Below are 19272 nucleotides of genomic sequence, written 5' to 3'. Positions count from 1 at the left end.
ATTTGTGGTTTTCAATGGTCCAAATCTGGAATGGATAGTCACTGCATTATCACGTTGCTCCATGTTGCTAGCTCTTGAAAAAGAGTCCTGCATTATATAACATTCTTACTACTTTTAAATGATCTATTATTCTCATAAGTTCATTTTGCTTGTCTTATTTGGACAACTAAGATCAGATGGCTCCGTAATTCTAATACTATTTAGGACATGCACAATGAATACATTGTCACCTTATGTTGATGTATGTACTGGCTGACACTTACGTAAAACGACAGCAGCAGCACAACTATTGTTTGGTAGGTTCCCGCACGATTTCTAGAAAACAGTTACCTTAAGGCTCTTCATCACACCAGAATATTGTTTTACAATGTTTGCTTCCTCTCTATCTTTATATTGATTTTTAGTTTTTATTTGAGGTACTACATTCTACCAACAAACACCGACTTCTAACTGAAATCATTTGTTTCCAAAGAGAGTTCATTATTATCCATGCCAACACAGACTGAAAAATGGTTACACCCAAAACTAATATTCCTAGCAACACCTGTTCTACAGAATATGGTTTGCCGGACAGAAGATGAGAATTTAGGAATGGAGTATAAACTCAGGTGGGACAAGAAAATCTGTTGAGACTTTTCAAAGAAACCATTCCCGAATTCATCTTAATCCAGTCAGAGGGAAAATTATGGAAAATCTACACACACACACACACACACACACACACACACACACACGAAGGTTTTATTTATTCACAACCGATACAAAAGACTTACATGTTTGCACCTGTTACTGTCCTTCAAAGTAGTCACCAGCATTGTGTAGAATCCACTGCCAGTGAAGTGGAAGGCGTAGTATACTGTTAGCAGAGCCTGTACTGTTGATGGTGCGATTCCCGTGTACGACTGTGATGGTGTTATCCTAACGCATTATGTTCCGCAATGGCAGACTGTCAATGCACAATATCACAGTTCGTTTTTGGAGCATCTTTGCGCATCTTTCTGCGCAACCCACCCGACAATGTGCGGACGCATACAGTGCAAGCTGTGGCTGCTCTGTTTGGTCGATGGGACTGGGAAGTACCGTACCATCCACCATAATCCCCAGACTTAAGTCATTGTGACTTTGATTTGATTCCAAAGATGAAGGAACCATTTCATGGCATTCACTTCAGAACTGTTCCAGAGATTCGACAGGCATTAGACTGCTCCATTTGCACCATCAACAAAACAGGCTCTGCTAAAGGTATACTACGCCTTCCACATCGCTGGCAACAGGTTTTACACAATACTGGTGAATGCTTTGAAGGACAGGAACAGGTGCAAACATGTAACTCTTTTGTATCGATTGTGAATGTCAATAATTCCATTTTCACTTTTTACACAAACAATCAGTTTTGTAAAGGCTCTCAAAAGAAATTTTCTTCTGTCTCATACCAGTCCAATGATATAATGTGCACAGGTATCTTCTCTCATAGTGTAAATGTGTGTCACATCAACCATGCTACAAAAAGGTGATAGTACTGTCAGACAAACTTATATGAAACTTACAGGTTTAGTCGTTCATTGAGATGTGCATCAATCCAATTCTGGCTATTATCTTCAGTGTCCCATGGAAACCATAAGTGGTTATAAAAAAACCTACAAAATGAAAATTTATTGATAAGTAATTACAATGTAAGACACAATACAGGATGTTTCAAAAAGGACTTTCCAACTTTGAAAACTTTAACTATTAGCCAACTGAATATTACTTCACTCTCACTAATAAACAACGAAATGTAACTTCAAAGGACTGAGTGATATAGAATGTTGACACAATCAGGAACATACATTTATTTGCAAAGTGTGGCATATTATTAGCATCAAACGGCTGGCTGCCTCTCATACTGGGACAAGGAAGAACTAAGTTGGTGAATGAGTTACTTCGTTACTTGTTCCATACATCAAATTCACAATAAATGTTCGAGGTGGAATGTGTCAACAGAATTAATATATAACACTTACATTCCAATTAAAAATAAATAAATAAATAAATAAGCAATAAAAATAATAATACTTGGAAAAAAATAATATTTATATGGCTACATGTTGGCCATTTACAGGTTTTTTCCACAAAAAGCTGCACATTTCGCCCCTTTCTGTACCAGAGATATATTCATTAAAGAGTAATGCACACCATTTTCCTTTCTAGTGCTGTCCCTGTGAAATCTCCATTACTCTCAAACTCAGGTAGATAGCTGATAACAAATCTCTTAAGGGACCAAAGGAACCATGAGACTGTGGTTAATATTTCCTGCTGCTCAATGAGATTCATGCAAGATTTTTGTGTGTGAACATTGCACATAATTATAATTCCTTTCTTTTATGTGACTAATACTTTTTGCCCGAGTGAGGAGTTAATTGTTTCATTTATTGGACTACAAATATACATTGATGTGACATCAAATGATATGAGGGTTGCTGTGTCTGGTATGTGTATGTTCTTGATTCTGTCTACTTGAGTTTTCCAGGCTCCTGTTGTTATCAAAAGTGTACCATTTTTTTAGTAATGTCTGTGTCTGTTGGGTGAATGGCTCTGAGCACTATGGGACTTAACATCTGAGGTCATCAGTCCTCTAGAACTTATAACTACTTAAACCTAACTAACCGAAGGACATCACACACATCCATGCCCAAGGCAGGATTCGAACATGCGAGCGTAGCGGTCGTGCGGTTCCAGACTGCAGCACCTCGAACCGCTCGGCTATCCCGGCCGGCTGTTGGGTGAGGTGGTAGGATGGAGCACTTCGGAAGTTGATGAAAGGCCTTAGTGGGATATTATCCTTTTGAACCTTTGGCAGGGAATTTAGGATGGGTGCTTTTGGCTTTTTCTGTGTGATCCTTTTTACCTGGCCTTTTGAGAATGTATTTTTGATGTTTTTCAGTGTCTGCTGAATGTTTGTCTGGTACCTTGCTTTTGGGTCACTGGTCCTTTTCATCTATAATTACAGTAATATTCTCTCTGTCTGCTCATGTTACTATGGCATTGTTCTGTTTTAATTTTTGTTTTAGCTTGATGGCTGTGATTTCCTCTGATAATGATAATGATAATAATAATAATAATAATAATAACAAATAACATTTGCTATACATGGATGATATAAAAGTACTGGCAGCAACAAATCAGCAACTCAACCAATTACTAAATGATAACAGAAGTGTTCAGCAATGATATAAATACGGCTTTTGGAACAGACAAATGTAAGAAAAACAGCATAGTCAAGGGAAAATACACTAAACAAGAAGATTACATATTGGATAACCACAGCAACTGCATAGAAGCGATGGAAAAAACAGATACCTATAAATAAATATAAAATTTAAGAAAATTCTTTCTAGAATGAGCAGAATCTAGCAAAATACACAAAGCAATCACTCATATAAATACATCGGCTACACCACTGCAATTTCATAATCACTTCTACAACCCTTTAGATCACATAACATCAACAGATACGAAGAAAGTAAATTGGAAAAAGTAAACACTACATGGCAAGCACCAGTATCATCTAACACAGCCACACATCGATCAAGACGCATCCAACACATGACTAACAAAAGGCAATATATACAGTGAGACGGAAGGATTCATGATTGCAATACAGGATCAAACAATAAACACCACATATTACAGCAAGCATATTATTAAAGATCCCAATACCACAACAGATAAATGCAGAATTTGCAAACAACAAATAGAAACAGTAGATCACATCGTAAGCAGATGTACAATACTAGCAAATACAGAATACCCCAGAAGACATGACAATGTAGTTAAAATAATACATCAACAGCTTGCCTTACAACATAAACTTATAAAACAACACGTTCCCACATACAAGTATGCACCACAAAATGTACTGGAGAATGATGAATACAAATTATACTGGAACAGAACCATTATAACAGATAAAACAACATCATATAACTAATGAGGAGGTACTGAATAGGATTGGAGAGGGGAGGAGTTTGTGGCGCAGCTTGACTAGAAGAAGGGATCGGTTGGTAGGACATGTTCTGAGGCATCAAGGGATCACCAATTTAGTATTGGAGGGCAGCGTGGAGGGTAAAAATCATAGAGGGAGACCAAGTGATGAATACACTAAGCAGATTCAGAAGGACATAGGCTGCAGTATGTACTGGGAGATGATGAAGCTTGCACAGGATAGAGTAGCATGGAGAGCTGCATCAACCCAGTCTCAGGACTGAAGACCACACCAACAACAAAAATTGCCTAGCTCATAATATAATTCCAGACTATATCAAAAACTCTGTGAATAGCATGTCATCTGCACTAAAGAAAAAGATAAAGAAAGTGGAGATTACGTGGATAAAACAAGAAATTAGGAAATTATATACTAAGAAGCAGTCACTCAACACTGAACTTTACCAAACACATTTAGAATTGGCCAACAAATTTACAATACCATCTCACTTTCAGGAAATAACATAGAGAGAGAAGAGGCATACATGCAGAAAATAATGCAAGAAAAATAGGAGAAACAAAACAGGAAACACAAAAGAATAATTAACAGCACAAACACACCTGCTGGAAACAATCACAACCAACAACATAAATTCCATGAAAGAAACATTAACCTAGCTGACATAAATCTTACTAAACAAGAAAACAGCCTACTAGAAAAAGGGCCAAAACACAACATTAACACAAAAGTATCACCCAAAACAATAGAAAACCTCGTAACAGAGTCTGAACACATTATAAAGGAACAAGAAAGACTTAGCACACCAAATTTTAATCCAGACTTGAAAAGAGAATTAGTAGCTGCAGAAATAACACAGATAATCAGAGGAAATCACAGCCAACAAGCTAAAACAAAAATTAAAACAGAACAATGCCATAGTAACAGGAGCAGACAAAGAGAATATTACTGTAATTATGGATGAAAAGGACCAGTGACCCAAAAGCAAGGTACCAGACAAACATTCAACAGACACTGAAAAACATCAAAAATACATTCTCAAAAGGCCAGGTAAAACGGATCACACAGAAAAATCCAAAAGCACCCATCCTAAATTCCCTACCAAAGGTTCACAAGGATAATATCCCACTAAGGCCTGTCATCAACTTCCAAAGTGCTCCATCCTGCCACCTCACCCAACAGACACATACATTACTAAAAAAAATTGTACACTTCTGATAGCAACAGGAGCCTGGAAAACTCAAATAGACAGAATCAAGAACATACACATACCAGACACAGCAACCATCATATCATTTGATGTCACATCAATGTACATTTGTAGTCCAATAAATGAAACAATCAACATTACCACACAAAGATTAAAACAACAAGGAAACACACTCCACACACACACATCAATGAAATAACAACCATACTCCAGACCATAACAACACAAAATTATTTTGTGATCAGCAAAGAATTTTATTCTCAACATGAAGGACTGCCAATGGATCACCAATTTGTGGCCTCCTAGCTAACATATTTATAAACCACCTGGAGACCATGATCTTCAGACACACAATACAACCAAAAAACTACAAAGTTATATACTGTTACCGTTATGTCGATGACATAACATGCCTGATTGATGAACCACATACACACATAGAACAGCTATACAATGAAATAAACAACTTAACACCAAAAACTTAACTTCACATTAGAAACAGAAACAAACGACACACTATATTTTCTAGATCTCACCATACATAAAACAAACTACACATACAACTTCAAAATATTCACGAAGCTGGCATCCACAAGCACCGCTATTCACAACCTATCGAACCACCCACTGACACATAAGCAAGCAAACTTCAGATACATGCTCCATTAAACAGAGCAGCCATGAGTAAACAAAACTACACACAAGAACACTACAAAACAAATAGCAGTAGAAAATGGTCATGACACCCATATGTTAGACAAATTAAATCAAAAAATATGGAAACAGTTCAGAAATGAACATACACTCCCCCCCCCCACACACACACACACCAAACCCTCACCCAATACAGAGCAACACAAAACAATGACCACACACCAAATAGGATACACAAGACAACACAGCACAGAAGAAGATCAGAACACAGGAAACACCAACGGATAAAAATTTAACAGATCAGGAATATATCAACTCACATGCATCACTTGCCAGTCAATATACACAGCACAGACATGCAGAAACTTCAAAACCAGATATTCAGAACATTTCAGAGCTTTAAAAAGCAATAACTCCCATAGCGCATTTCCTAAGCACTTGAGGGAATAGCCCATAATCACCACCCAACCACAATGATAGAAACAGACTTAAGAATATTAAAACTCAGCCACAGCCTATACAGCAAACTGACCACTGAGAAAACTTAAAAATACAGAAGTCAACAGCAGAAGGAAAACAGGTCATAAATGAATACACTACAAACTCCAAGGGCACACTATTTAACTGAGGAAAAAAATGAGCCTACCACAAAAAACGTAAGTAAAAACAAATATTAGCGTGAAATATCGCGACAAACTGAATTACGTGTACAGCATAAAATGATAAGTTAACTCCCAGCAAAATGTCTCATCAACATAATTTGGTTGCAGATGACATGCTACCTGTAATAAATAATACACAAGTGGTCCTGAAAAACGATGCAATCTGAGTGTGAAGGTACTAACTAAAAGAAACAAATTGTTTGAACTAAATATACTTGTAATTTTGTAATCATCTAGTAAAAATGTTCACATTAGAGATTAAATAAAACAGAAACCCACTGATGATGGCACAGAGGTGCTGAAACTTGTTTGGGAACTTGGGAAAAAGGTGTTTGGCATAACTGGCAGACCTTACATCCAACAATTTTAACTGCAAACACGGTAAACACAAGGAGCTGCAAATTCAAATGATGAATATGTAGATCGTAAGTTTTCTCTGGATTCTACATCAGTTTGTTTGTTGGAATCACTTTAGTGTTTAATTTAAAAATGAAGAAACTATTCTTCTACATATTTCCAGTCACTAATGAATTATGGAATCACTTTCTGGGAAAACTCAAGCTACGAGCACAGTGTTTTCAGAATACAGAAGTGTGTTGTAAGAGTTGTATGTGATATTAATTCATTTGTTCACCTTTTGAAGCAATCCACGAATCGATCCAATTTGTGACTTCTTTATGAGAGTGGTAGCATTGATCAGCCACACTATGTGCCATTGAGCTAAACAGGTGATAGAGGGAGCAATGTCTGGAGAATATGGCAGGTGGGGTAGGACTTCCCATTTTAACGTTTCCAAGTACATTTTGACCTCTTTTGCAATGTAGGGTTAAGTGTTGTTGTGCTGCAAAATCACTTTTTTGTCTTTTAATTCTCTGCTCGTGTTCGATAACAAGCACCTGTGATTGTTTCACTAGGTTTTAACACCTCATAGTACACTACGCCAAGCTGGTCCCACCAAATGCAGAGCATGATCTTGAAGCTGTGAATATTCGGTTTGGCCGTCGGCATGGAAGCACGGCCGGGATATCCCCACGAGTTTTTGTGTTTAGGGTTATCATAATGAACCCATTTTTTGTCCCTGGTCACAATGCGATGCAGAAATCCCTTCTGTTTTTGCCTCTGAAGCAACTGTTCACATACACACAAATGCCATTCAACATCTCTTGGTTTCAGCTCACACAGGACCCAAGTTCCTTCTTTCTGAATCATGCCCATAGCCTTGAGACATTTTGAAATGGCTTGCTGTGTCACTCCCACTAATCATGCCAACTCTTCTTGAGTTTAACGGGAGTCTTCACTTAGCAATCTGTTTCTTTTGACTGCTACTTACTGTTGTTGCCACCTATCGGCAAATGACAGAAGCAAAGTTGTGCACCTCGTATATATTCAGTATGGTCATTTGCAATTACCAGTATTTATCTTTTCAGAAAAACCAGTGAAAAGCAGGAATATGTTGCACCACAGCTTCATCAGGGGACAAACTGCTGATGCATCAATTCGGCAGAACAACGTCAGAAGTGCTCATCAGCTAAATAACTAGGTGCAATGGCACAAGAGTGCATATTCGGTTCATAACAACATTTTTTCAGATCGAGACAACACTTTTTCTGCAGGCCAGAACACTTTACCAGTATGCCAACCAGAGTCTCTCAAAGCTGAAGTGATAACCACTTACAGCATCACACAGAAAAACCAGAGCAAATGAAGACATAGCTGCCCAAAGATTAAGCCCAGCACCTTGAGCCTGTTGTGACTTATAGACCAAGACTATTGCCACTGGGGAAACACTAGCCAGCCTGGCTGACACATATACCACATAATTTAGACCCTCAGCCTCAGTAGTGTGTAGTTGTGCACAGTATGCCCAGCGATGCAGTTGACTCCAGGCAATACCCGTGAGAACGAAACCACTTGCAGTCCGAGATGAAGCAGCCAGCCGCCGTTGCCGCCAACAGATTTTACAGTCAATAGCTACAAGCCTCAGCCCAAGCTATGCCAGTACACAGTCAACTCGGCACCTCTGCACCATTGGGTCACCTGCCCAACGACTCCATTTTGCCGACAGCCACCTCCACGATATGCCGTGAATTCGAGAGGGGGCCGTGTAGCTGTCTAGCCGTGCTGTTGCCATCCAAAGCACCATTTGGCCTACACGGTTGTTGCCCGTTGCCCTGAACAAATGCACACCGCCACCACCAGCTGTGCCGGAGGTCACACACTTGTCCCATTCACTCTGGTGGGCTGCATACCGCCACTACGGAAGCAGGCTGGCAGCCACGGCTACCTACTGTAATTTATCACCACTTGGTGTCAGTGTTCTTCTGCCGTGTTGACTACAAAATGACATTTCCAGCCACCATCATCACACACCACTTTCCTGGTCAGCATCTGCTACCCAAGCAAACTTAGTGATTATCTCACAAGAGACCACAGACTTCTCCTCTGGCCTCGAATCCATAACTTAACAGAGCATAACAAATGTCTTATAGGTAGCAATTTAAATCAGTCCAAGACTGAATTAGATAACTTTCTTAGGTTAATTTATTACATTCAAGAAGAAAAAAGTACATCTGTACTACAATCGAGACCAAATCCGAAGGTAGTGTCATCAATAGAGCTCAACACTTAGTACTGAAAGCACACTTCTTACTAGCATCCGTGTACAACCAAAACAAAATTTACCTCCTGGATGGAGAAAGTAGCATGTTGGGGAACAACTGGGAAACGTATTTTAAGCATTAAACATAGGTAACTTTATTTGTACAGAGCACCTATGAAATGTAACATACAACGCATCATTAACAATCACAGATCTAATGCAATGCGGAATGTTGTTTCAGTGATTCACCCTCATCTACCTCCAAATATATGACCAGCTGGAAGCGTCTAGTGATGTGCCTTCCATCCATGGTCACGAGGATGGCTGTGTGCGAGATTCCATCTCTGCCTTCTTTCAGTACCTGTACTCTTGCCTTCTTCCACAGGTGCCATGAAAGAACTACTACTTGTAGGAGTAAAATGTCACCAACTCAGATTCTCATCATTCCCCCATCACGGTGTCTAACCTGGTGAAAGTTACACAAGAGCGTAAGGTACTCCTTACTGCAACACTTCCAGAAATTTTCTGCTGTTTTTGAACACTCTTCAAGTCTGCTGCAGTCAGTGTCTCAGATCCAGTTGGCAATGCCATAAGCCTGCTGGGGCAGCAGTTCATCACGCCCTGACCCAAGTACAGGATGATTATAATTAAAGTCAAACTTTCAAACTGCTGTAGAAATAACACCACCGGTCAGAATGAAGTCAAATTGCAATGGAATATTATCGGAGAAGGGGGAAAACGTATGGCACAAGAATAATAAATAGTTATAAAATTTAGCAATAGATGGTGCTGTAAACTCTCATAATTTAATAGTGGTCAACTATAAACGACAAATGAATCAAACAACAATGCCTAAGGTGTACGTTTGACATTAAACAAACTGTACTACTCAGTGTGCATGGGTGTGTGATACTGTTAATTAGGTAAGCACATCTACCATGGCAAGGTCATATCACATCAGATGGGAAAAATTGATTTTTAATTGTCCTGAGGCCACAAACAACATAAAAGCATCACTCACATCGGTTCCTAATTGTCCTGAGGCAAAAAAACACATAAAAACCAACACTCACATCATTTTTAATTGTCCTGAGGCCAAAAACAGCATAAAAAGCACCAATCAAAATCAAATCTGATTATTAATTTCTGTGTGACTGGTGCAAACATGTCCAATATGGTGTCTACTGTTTTCTGCAACAAGTTGAAATCGAGAAACAGCATGTTCCACTACTGATTGAAGTGTTTCCGGGGTCCCGTTCAGAATGTGTTACGCAATGCATGTCTTCAATGCAGCTAGGTTTGCAATCGTCGGAATACTGAACACAACATCTTTCAGATAGCCCCACAACCAGAAGTCACACTGATTAAGATCAGGTGATCGGGACAGCCAGGCTGTAGGGAAATTGTGGCTGATAATTCTAGCATTTCCGAACTGGCACTTCAGCAGCTGCTTAACTGGATTTGCAATGTCCAGATGTGTGCCATCTTGCATGAAAATGATCCCATCCATACATCCACGCTGTTGGAGAGCTGGAATGATGTGGTTGCGCGGAAGACACTCGTATCGCTTTCCAGTGACGATACAGGTAACAGGACTGGAAGCACCTGTCTCTTAGAAAAAATATGCCCTACGATAAATGATGATGTAAATCCGCACCACACAGAGACCTTTTCAAGATGATGTGGTACTGGTTGGTTTGCGTGTGGATTTTCTGTTGTCCATATTCGAGAATTCTGTGTACTGACGTATCCTGTCAGATGGAAGTGGGCTTCGTTTGTCCACAAAATCTTCCACAGCTAATCATCGTCCACTTCCACGCAAGCAAGAAATTCTAATGCGAAGGTCTCTCTTGCTGGCAGGCCAACAGCGAGCAACTCGCACACATGGGTAATTTTGAATGGATAGCAAAGAAGGATGTTTCGTGGGATTTTACGCGCCATGCTCGCAGGTATGTCCAATATTTGGGCAATTCTCCGTGCACTCCATGTTTGCACACCACCACTCGTCTCCTCCTGCACTGCTGTGGCCACTGCTCCTAGTGATGTCAAATCAATTCCTTTTCTCCCTCTACCAGGTGGCACACCAAATGAACCGTATTTTCAAATTTCTGAATCATTTTATCCAGACCCACGGTAGTCATGATACCAACGCCTTTTTTCAAACCCTTCAGTGTCCAGAACTTCTGCAGAACGACGTGTGCACAGTCATCATTCTTGTAATACAGCTTTACAAGCAGAGCATAATTCTGCATTGAGACAGTCATGGCGAATATCGCAGATGTGATAGGAGGAAGAGCCATGTAGTCGGATTGTTCATACCAACTTCAATGTGTCGTGCGCATGACATGTGTCTTCATTTACTTATTCTGACACATACAGCGCCATCTTATTGATCAATTTTCACACTATTTATTTTCTTCTGTCATACATTTTCCCCCTTCTCCTATAATATTCTGTTGCAATTTGACATCATTCTGACCAGTGGTGTTATTTCTACAGTGTTTTGAAAGTTTAATTTTAATTATAATCACCCTTTATATCAGTATCTCGAAATAAAATCTTTTCTATCATGGATACTGGAGTTACTAAGCCCCGGGGGTCATAGAAACTAGTGGTTGCTTGTAGTAAGCTCCTTCAAAGCCAACAGGCTGAGATATCTTACTGGTAACTTGCTACTGACCCATACAAAATGTATTGGATTTGGAATGTACGTTCGGACCTCGCTAGCTGTCATCCAACGTGGATTTCCATCTGTGGTGGTTCTCATCTCCATAGATGATTGCCTCGCTTAGTTTTCGTGAGTTTGGCAGCTATGCGAGCAATAAGTACCTCTGGAAAGTGACTGGAAATGGGTACAGCATGTTGGGGAGTGACCTTGTCCAGTCATGGCAATGAGCTTTGGGCCATAGGTGAACTATAGTCATCTGCATTTGACGAGTGTGAATAGGTCTGTTTTGATGGTTTACATCCTGCTGCATAATAGTCTTTACCTTGGTACACAACATGTCGACAGGGTCTAGAATGAAAACACACCAGCATGTTGCGCTCCATCCTCCAAAAATCTCTTCTACAGCGTGTTTTACTTGGTGGAGGAGTTAATTGTATCTGCATTGGTACAGTGCTGGGTTGCTGTTTGACAGAAGTGGCATAATTGCAAGTTGGCCGAGTCCTTTCTTCGTGGTGTGTTCGACTGGTGGTGGGGATTGGTGCCAAATATCGATACACCTAGAATCAAATTTTCACTCTACAGCAGGAGAGCTTCTGTGAAGTTTGGAAGGTAGGAGACGAGGTACAGGCGGAAGTAAAGCTGTAAGGACGGGGCGTGAGTCGTGCTTGGTTAGCTCAGTTGGTAGAACACTTGCCCGCATAAAGCAAAGGTCCCAAGTTCGAGTCTCGGTCCGGCACACAGTTTAAATCTGCCAGGAAGTTTCATCGATACACCTCTTCTTCAACACCTGCCGACATATTGGGTTGACATCTGAGGCTGCTGTCTCTCCTGTACTTTGTTCAACATATCAGGCTGCCATAACACATTGCTCCTGAAGTTTGTTTTGAACACCGCAGTGCTTTATTAAGCACGGTCCTGTTGGAGGTGGTATGCCATGGCCGAACAATGAAGTCATCACACCCTCGATCCAAGAGTGGTGCATCCAGAAGTAGAGATGTCCACCAAGAATGTTTTCTCATCAAATAGGGAGATTCATATAAGTAAAAGCAAGAAGCCAAATACCGTAATAGACATCTTTTGTAGCAGCAAAAATAAAAGCAAGCTAATGAAGATAGGGAAGTCTATAAGTTGGTGTCCCAAGGGCTCTCCATGCAATAGGAAACATCACACCCAAAGCTGTCCCACCCCTGATTCATTCCAGTCAAGAGTGCCCACTATCCAACAACGTTTAACATGGATTTTGAAACACAGTGTAATTCAGCATTTTTCACATCAATAAACATTGCCAGAGGTGAATGGTGTGATGTGTGATGAATAAAAATCTTAAGATTAGCCAGGTATCGAACACAAGACCTTTGGATGTGTAGTCTGGCAGCTTCTCACAGATCCACATCATCTTACACATAATACTGGGTGTATCAAAAAGAATAATCCAATTTGACACTTCTATATTTCTGAAACTAATAAATAAATACAATGAATTTTGTTTTTTGATAAACAGGAAACTCAAAAAGTTCACCTCCCCCCCCCCTCCCCCCCCCCCCCACACCTTTTCATAGGAGGTGTCTGATATGCCCCCTTTGAGATGTATGACATAAGTCAATGCAATATTCAAATTGTTCCCACACTGCAGCGAGTATGTCTTGAGTTACAGCTTCCATAGCTGCTGTTATGCATGTCTCATTTCATTCACTGTTCTTGGTAACTAAGGCATATAAACAGAGTCTTTTATAAACCCCCACAAGAAATAATCATATACAGTCAAGTCCGGTGACCTTGGAGGCCAGTAATGTAAGGATGAATCGTTTGTTTCAGTGCAACCAATCTATCATTCAGTAATCCTTTTATTTAAAAATTTCTGCACTTCCAGATCACAGTGTGGCGGTGCCCCATCCTGTTGGTAAATAAAAATGTTCGAATCAGTCTCAAGCTGTGGGAAAAGAAAGTTCTCAAGCATATAGAGATATGTGCTTCCTGTAGCAGTGTTCTCAGGGGAGGAGGAGGGGGAGGGGGGAGTAGGAGACTGGACCATACACCTTTTCCCGTGAAACTGCACAAAACACATTAAATTTTGGAGAATATCTCACGTTTTACAACTTCATGTGGTTGTTCCGGTACCCCACATTCTCATATTGTGCCTTGTCACTAGACACAAAGTGTGGAAGAAAACTGTCATCCTCCATTTTGCCAAGAACAAAATTACAGAATCCACACGTTGTTGTTTGTCACCTTCACAAAGAGTTATTTGATTTCATGTGTAAACATCGATGCAACACACACCAGACAGACATAAGGGGCATGTTGAGCTGTCGAGCTGCACAGCAAACGGATCTCTGCAGACTCTTTGCGAAACTATGGTGATGTGTTCGACGCCTGTGTCAGACACTTGTGGGTGGCCCAGTGACTTGCCTTTAAACAAACAACCTGTTTCTCAGAATTGTTCATGCCATTGTCTAATGCTCTGTGCTGAGCGAGGACCCATGCCATACCTAGTATGAAAGTCACGCTGAACAGTTATTACTGATCTGCACTGTGCAAATCGTAGAGCACAAAACGCTTTCTATTGTCCCAACACCATTTTTATTAGAATTGAAGTTGGTGCACACTGCTGCTACCTAGCGGAAATCATGTAAATCTCGAGAGTTTGGTCTTTCCAACAGTACGCTGTTCACACACGTATCTCAAATAACACAATGATTATGATTTTTTTTTTTTATCTGACGATTCTGTTTGATACAAAATATAATACTTGGGAAGTATAATAGCTTAACAAAATTTTTATTTTACACAATCCAGCTGCAATATTCAAATTGCAGTCAACACTCGTAATTATATATTGCCTGAAGACTGAAACATGTGTAACATCAATTTATGGTAGGTGAAAGCCTAAAATGTTTATTGGCATAAATAAAAATCCATAAGATGTGGCCGATTTCAGCATTTCTTAAAATAATATGATCCATATTTCTTAAACTAATATAATCTCCAGCCACAATTAATAAAATGGATAAATTAATGTCTACCGTAAGAGTTTGGTACATGTCTTCTGCAACTCCTTTCATCAAGTATAAGATTTTATAAGCTTTTTTCATGTTATGATTCACGATGTGGCAAAGGGCCAACACATTTTGTATGTAGGACTGTGTCATTTCCCCATGACAATGGGCCATGCTCCTCAACTGTTCTTCAGCTAAGTCTACTTGCTGCTGACTGTTACCAAATGTTTTCTTCAGATCAACCTGGAATTAGGCCCAGTTACTGACCTGCTCCAATGCTCTTGAAGCACTGATGCAGCGTGTCATTCATGTAAAAGTACAAATTTTTCAAACACACCTCTCATCCCAGCTGTTGTACTTGGTGGCTCAATCAAAACCTTGTCGGGTCCTGACTAATGTTTCCAAAAAACAGTAATGAATGCTTGACATGCAACTGACTTACTGTTGATCTGAATACAAAGACCTTAGGAACGACATAAAGCTTGTAGTCTGGTTCTCATACAAGTAATCAGATATGTGGGTACAAATGAATTCGAAAACTTACCAGAGCACAATAAATGTCACTGTGTCATAGACATTTCTTTCTCCACTGAAGACCTCTTCACAGAACTCTTAAGATTTAGTAATTTAGGTTAATTTATTACTAGCATACCTGCGAACTTTTTAAAAGGGCTATCGGTAAAAAAAAATCACACTCAACAAAAGATCTAATGATTTTAGACGTACCCCAGCTTGACAAAAATAATAATACTTCTGGGCTACAAAATACAAGAATTCATGGTTTAAGCACGATACTTCAATGAAATCACATCTGCTTACATCATAGGCCAATGAGTTGTATATGAACATAATAATCAAGAAGAAATTCATGTTAAGCAGCAGCAGGAATCATGACTACTGACTTGAAGCATACATAGCAGGAGTTCCTTTTAAATTAAACAGATATGCTATAACTGAAAAAGGCTTGTATAACATAACACAGGCAAGAAATAATGTAATACGCACTGCAAATCACATGCTAGTTCGACTTTTAAGTCACAGTTGTGGCCTTTTTAACTTCCTGAAAAAAGTCTTGAGAAAATGTTTTGTTATAACAGGGACCAGAACTCCTGGTCTTCAAGACAGAAATAGACTTCAGAATCCATTGGACATGGATGATCTGAACTCTGTTCTATTTTTCTTCACAAGGCTGAAGAGACATTCACATTCTGTATTGCTATGGGGTATGGTGAGAATAGAGAGCATACTCTAGAAATTTGGTTATACTTAAGAAGTCCATTAGCTTCATGAATTCTTGATATTTGTGCCCAACTGGAATCACTTGCAGCATCTTGATTTGCAGCTAAATGTCAGCTACCTGAAGAGCTGTGAACTAGCTCAAGCTCATTCATGAACTCAGCTGTAGCAAAATCCTCTTCCTTGCCTAACATGGTAGAAAACATTTCCAAGAAAAAACAAATAGACAAAAACTATGCATCTTCAGTTTTGTTAACCTAGCAATTGAGCATGCTTTAACACATCATCCTTGAGTTGAAACTTGTTGATGATACAGTCATACACAGTAAAAAAGTAGTTGGCTGGTTGGTTTAAAAGAGGTTGGGGGTGGGGGAAGGGACCAAATTGCGAGATCATCGGTCCCTTATTTCCGGTAAAATAATTACACAAGGGAAAGGAGAAATGAAAGGAGATGTACAGCACAATAACAGTAGAAAGGAAGAACCACAAGAACAATAGAAGGACAACCAACAACTATGGATGAAACAGGAAAAGCACAGAGAGAAGCAAGAAACAGGTAGAAAGAGTAAAAACAAGAGAGCAGATGACCACGGCTGGCCGACCATGAGAATGAAAAAGGAAAAGCCAGCCACTCTGCGACACATTAAAACATCCACCCTAAAAGCATTAAAGTGGAGAACACAAAGGGACAAAGGATATGCGCTAAAAATTATAGAAAAATAAAACCCACTGTCATGTATAAAACATAAAACTAAATTAGCTGATGAGGCATTGTCAGCTAAAATTAATGGCAACGAGTCCGATAACTGAAGAGCCGTTGCAACGAGAGCCAAAGAAGGGCAGTTAACCAAGATATGGGCCACTGTCAGGTGGGCACCGCACCGACACTGAGGTGGGTCATCATGGCACAGGAGGTAGCCGTGTGTCACCCAAGCGTGGCCAATGCGGAGCCAGAAGAGAACCACAGAGTCCCTGTGAGAGGCCTGCATGGAGGAGCGTCATAGATTCGTAGTCTCCTTAATGGCATGCAGTTTGTTGTGTGTGCTGAGGTTATGCCATTTTGTAGTACTTCCAAAGACTATATGGAGGACAGGATGAAAGAAATACATGTTAAAAGATAAAGGGAGACAAAAGAAATATCACCATAACAGAGATAAAAAAAATAAAAAATAAAAAAAATAAAAGATGATCTGCAGATGTTAGACACAGAGAAAGATGAATTAACAATGAAGAATGGCAAAGCTCCTGGAATAGATGACATCACAGTGGATATGATCAAAGCTGCAGGACCAAATGGAATTCAGTGGCTGTGTAGAATAATGTAAACGGTGTGGTCATTTCTGAGCTTACTGCCCTCCAGGTAAGTTGACATGATCGAATTATTCTCAGAACCAAGAGCTGGTTGGATTCCAAAGTTAAAAGCTCCAAAATATTGGATGAGGCATGGAACATATATCGAAAAGACAGATTAGATGCCATACATGGAGCAATATTCATTGCAGTTAACAAAAATATTCTATGCATCGAGTCTGACTGTGAAGTTGTCTGGGCACAAGTAGCAGACCTAGGTGAACTCAAATTATCAAATGTGGTTGCCTGATTCTGCCACAACAGGTGTAGAACCATTCAAGGAAAGTTTACTCACAGTAGTGTGGAAATACCCAGATCGTGCAGCATTAGTTAGAGGTGACTTTAATCTACCAAGTATAGACTGCGATGTCTATAGACTAACTGCAGGTGATATTGACAGGCAGTTTCGTGAAGTACTTTTGAACAGATTTTCTAAAAACTGTCTTGAGCAGCTAGTTCAACAGCCCATGCAAAATTGAAATATTTTAAACCTTGGAGCTACAAATAGACCTGATCTGATACAGGACTAAAGTGTAGACTGGACGTTTGTAATTTTTTTTAAACCTGAGTTGCATTATCTTGGTCATGTTATAAACAGTCAAGGCGTAAATCTTCTTAAGTCAAATTTATTAGCCATATGTGATCTGCCAGTTCCTTGCAATGTCACAGAATTGCCGTCAGTCTTGGGGAAAACAAACTATTATTTTCGGTTCATACCAAATGCTGCACAAATCTCAGCACCATTGCATCGCTTGCATTGCAAGAACACCCCCTCAGTTTGCTGATGATGCTGTAGTCTGCAGGAAAGTAGTATCACGTGAAAGTTGTGAACAAATCAATGAGGATTTGCAGAAAATAAATGTGTGGTGTAATAACTGGCAGTTATCTCTCAATATTAGTACATGTAACCTACTGTATATAACAAGGCGAAAAACCCCATTAATGTAAGAGTACAAAATAAATGCCCAGTCTTTGGAAGCGGTAACATCCGCCAAGTATCTGGGTGTGACAATACGAAATGATCTCAAATGGAATGATCAGATTACACAAGAAACAGGCAAGGCGAGCCCTAGATTGCGGTTTATTGGTAGAATCCTGAAGCGATGCAGTCCTTCAACAAAGGAAATAGCTTACACTACATTAGTTTGTCCAGTCTTGGAGTATTGTTCGTCTGTGTGGGACCCTTACCAGTTGGGTCTGATTCAAGAGATTGAGAAGGTCCAAAGAAGAGTGGCAAGATTCGTGACTGATACATTTAGCCATCGTGAGAGCGTTACAAATCTCATAGAAAGTTCGAAGTGGAACACTCTTGCAGATAGACGGCGCACTAAACAGCAGAACAATTTACTATTAAAATCTGCTCTAATTTCACTCTCTGTGTATTGACTTGTGAGCATTCATCAGAGGACCTCAAACTATTGCAAAGCCTAAAAAAGGCCCATGTGCACTCCACAAGTACTACACTAACCAAGTAGCTGCTTCCTTTGTGTAGTGCACCCCTGAGCTATTAAGAGGAGTCCTAGACTCTCCACTCATAAAGCAAGGCCATAAATCTGCAACCTTTACCATCACAGAAGTGACGGAGCCTCTGGTTGGACCCTCCACTCAGCTCCAAACCAAAGGACCTTGATCTGCTAATTGCCAGCTCTGCTTTCACCCTGCTTTCACCACATTTGCCAGCTGTGTGTGGGAACTAACGATAGTCTCATACCCAAGTGACAGGCAACAACTTGCAGACAAGTTCTCCTGCACTGGAGGCTGGCAGACACACCATGTGCATATTTGAATTCTTTCACCTCTAATACTCAGTTACTGTTCATCAATTTGTATTATCTCTGCCCTTTCATCTTTCAGTGTAATAATATTGGTGATTATAAAAATCTACGTCCTTACATACTTAACGCAAACTTCAACT

General features: G+C 39.8%; 1 protein-coding gene across 3 annotated transcripts in view; it reads right to left on the bottom strand.

Moving 5' to 3' along the window:
- Positions 1 to 19272, bottom strand: part of LOC126188122 (protein nessun dorma-like) — a 232789-nt gene that overhangs the window by 105232 nt on the left and 108285 nt on the right. For all 3 annotated transcript variants that reach the window (XM_049929593.1, XM_049929594.1, XM_049929595.1), the window contains one exon: positions 1548 to 1637. In XM_049929593.1, the coding sequence (XP_049785550.1) occupies positions 1548 to 1637 (90 nt within the window). The remainder of the gene's footprint in view (positions 1 to 1547; positions 1638 to 19272) is intronic.

The sequence above is a fragment of the Schistocerca cancellata genome, chromosome 5, assembly GCF_023864275.1.
Source record: "Schistocerca cancellata isolate TAMUIC-IGC-003103 chromosome 5, iqSchCanc2.1, whole genome shotgun sequence".
Lineage (NCBI taxonomy): Eukaryota > Metazoa > Arthropoda > Insecta > Orthoptera > Acrididae > Schistocerca > Schistocerca cancellata.
The sequence above is the reverse complement of the archived record's forward strand: the minus strand, read 5'-3'. Positions and strand labels throughout refer to the sequence as shown.